At 41.5% G+C, this 3,149-nt stretch overlaps 1 protein-coding gene across 1 annotated transcript in view; it reads left to right on the top strand.

Annotated features, from left to right (window-relative positions):
• Positions 1-2,873, top strand: part of LOC307142571 (uncharacterized protein) — a gene marked incomplete at both ends in the record, with an annotated part of 34,952 nt that extends 32,079 nt beyond the window's left edge. The window contains 2 exons of the mRNA XM_079843542.1: positions 2,419-2,496; positions 2,608-2,873. Of these exons, the coding sequence (XP_079699668.1) occupies positions 2,419-2,496; positions 2,608-2,873 (344 nt within the window). The remainder of the gene's footprint in view (positions 1-2,418; positions 2,497-2,607) is intronic.
• Positions 2,874-3,149: the final 276 nt, after the last annotated feature.

Below are 3,149 nucleotides of genomic sequence, written 5' to 3'. Positions count from 1 at the left end.
AAATACCTATTACCTTGTTTTGACTGTATAAAATAATATATAAAAGTTACAAATGTCAAGACAATAGACAAGTGTCTTGCGCTTGCTTGCTATGGATCTATTTTAAGGAAGCTACTTTGATTCTGTTGCTTCTGAATGTGCACATTTTGGGATTTTCAGGATCATCTGTATATTTGAACTCTTTCCAACAGTGACTGTGTGATTTTTGAGTTCCGTCTTTTCACACTGAGGACAATTGAGGGACTCACGCACAACTTTTACAAAAGCTGCACACATTCATTGATGGCCAAGCCGGCGACAGGATGAACTCAGAGTTGGGGGGTGTAAACTTTTGAACAGGATGATCCTTATCAATTGTTCTTAGTTAGTTAGAAGATCTTATTTTTTTCTTCTCTTTTGTATGTACAGCAGTACTGCTCTTCTGAAGCTATGTTTCCCAGAAGACATACTTTTTATGTTTTTAAATACACTGCCCGGCCCCAAAAAAGTCTTGGTTTGGATTGAAATAGGCAAGTAGGCAAGAGTCAATGACTGGATCATTATTGGAGTGATTATCATGTCTCTAGCATGTTATAGTCTTGGCAACAGTTCTTCTAACTCTAATTGTTGGTGTCTAGGCCTGGGCAATCAGTCAACGACTGACTGATTTTTTTTATTTTTTTTAAGTTTAACCCCTAGGATGACGGCCGACTCGAGAGGGTTAACTAGTCAACTTAAATTTTTTTTAACTACAATATAATTCAGGATGGATTAGATCATCTTTTGCGTCTTTAGCAGCGCCTCAACGATGAAACGGCATTAGAAAAACAAGGCGCTCAAGTTAGAAGAAAGTTCAACTCACGTCTAATATCTTTGTTTTTTCCATCGCTTTACGTGATGTGTTCGACGTTCATAGAGCGCGTCACACAAGAGCGTCAGGCGCGCCATGATGTGGTCGGATCATTTTCTTCTCTTAACATTATTATTCCTGTATTGTCAACATGTCTAAATCAAGCGGGAACCTCCCCCAGTTTCTCTTGAAGCCAATATGGAAGTGACCGGTAGATAGCCATTTGTCTGCTGTCCATGTCCGCCCACGTCCCGCCTCTTTGATCTTTTTCTATTATCTGGGCTATTATCTGTTGCCAAGATGGCAATGGCCGACTTTGAGGCTTCAAAACGGCTCTTCAGAACCCTATGGGTGACGTCAAGGACACTACGTCCATATTTTTTTTACAGCCCATGGTCTAAGTGTAACGTTTGCTAACATTTTTATTCAAAACCGTAATTTCTCGAATTAAAAATAATAAAATTGCGGCAAAATATTTCATTCTAATTCATCGAAATCAGAAAAATTGCCAGCCCTAATGGAGTGTAGGAAGACCCATCATGGCCATATTCCAGGATGACAATGTCAAGATTCATCAGCTCAAACTGTGAAAGAATGGTTCGGATAATCATTTTCAAACCTCAAATTCATTGAAAGTCTTTGGGATGTGCTGGAGGAGACTTTCATTTTCCAGCTCCCCTAGAGTTAAACTGTTGAGTTTTACTGTTTTTGAATCCATTCAGCCGATCTCCGGGTCTGGCGGTAGCACTTTTAGCATAGCTTAGCATAGATCATTGAATCTGATTAGACCGTTAGCATCTCGCTCAAAAATGACCAAAGAGTTTCAATATTTTTCCTATTTAAAACTTGACTCTTCTGTAGTTACATCGTGTACTAAGACCGACGGAAAATGAGAAGTTGTGATTTTCTAGGCCGATATGGCAGAAACTATTCTCTCATTCCTGCGTAATAATCAAGAGCTGTGAGCCGTCCCATGAGTTCAGCGGCGCAGTGATATTACACAGCGCCTGAAAAGAGTCCCCATTGCTCTCTGTGTGAGTCGGTTGTCACATTGGTCATGTTGGCGGAAGTTAGCCTATTTTCAGGTGCTGTGTAATATCACTGCGCCGCTGCACTCATGGGACGGCTCACAGCTCTTGATTATTACGCAGGAATGAGAGAATAGTTCCTCCATATCGGCCTAGAAAATCACAACTTCTTTTCCGTCGGTCTTAGCACACGATGTGACTACAGAAGAGTCGAGTTTTAAATAGGAAAAATAAAGAAACTCTTTGGTCATTTTTGAGCGAGATGCTAACGGTCTAATCAGATTCAATGATCTATGCTAAGCTATGCTAAAAGTGCTATCGCCAAACCCAGAGATCGGCTGAATGGATTCGAAAACGGTCAAACTCAACAGTTTAACTCTAGGGGAGACGGAGAATGAGCCTATTGTCAAAAAATAGTGGAGTGTTCCTTTTAAGACCGGTCTGGAGTACTACAACACTACAGCACACACACGGTTGTTAATCAGTATAAAGAACACCTGTTTGAGGTGCTCCTGCCAGATTGAGATGGATGTTCATTTGAATGAAATGTGTTTGCCACAGGTGACAGGGGAGATTCAGGGGACAAGGGCGCTAAAGGCTATGGCCTTCCCGGCCACATTGGGGAGCAGGGACCAAAGGGTAACATAACCTCTCTTGTAATAGAAATATCACATGATATCAAATGAGTCTCACTGCCATGATTCCTGAATGTGATTCACGACTAAAGTTATTCTCTTTTTAAATAACTAGGTAAGCGTGGGCGACCTGGCCAGGCATTTGATGGGCAACCAGGTCAGATGGGAGGGAGAGGTCATGTTGGCCTGCTTGGTTTGAGGGGTCACCCTGGACTACGTGGAGTTCCTGGAGTCTGTCTGACGTCTGGGTGTGCCTTACTCAACGCTACTTCCAATGGAGCGCCACAACAAGTACCTCAGCAGGTACTTCAGCGGGCAACTCAACGGACACCTCAACGGACACCTCAACGGGCAACTTCGAGGTTCAGAGGACGCCAATGAATGCACCCTTGAAGGAAACACAGTGACATCTGGGTCAATGTGTGTGTAGTAGTATGGCGGAAGGATTAGAAATTGTGAGGTGAAGGGTAATTAATGTAAATATAAAACTGATATGTGTCCATTCAAAGACTGAAACAATGATCTAACACTGTAAAATGCAAAGCTATCACTGCAAGAAGTCAAACCTGTTGACCAACTTTTATTATAAATGAAATGAAGGTTATTTAAAGATACAGATACAGTTTGCATATTAACCAATGTATATGTAGTTTCAAA

Source organism: Gobio gobio (assembly GCF_949357685.1).
Source record: "Gobio gobio genome assembly, chromosome: 18".
Lineage (NCBI taxonomy): Eukaryota > Metazoa > Chordata > Actinopteri > Cypriniformes > Gobionidae > Gobio > Gobio gobio.
This window is presented reverse-complemented; position numbering and strand designations above follow the sequence as displayed.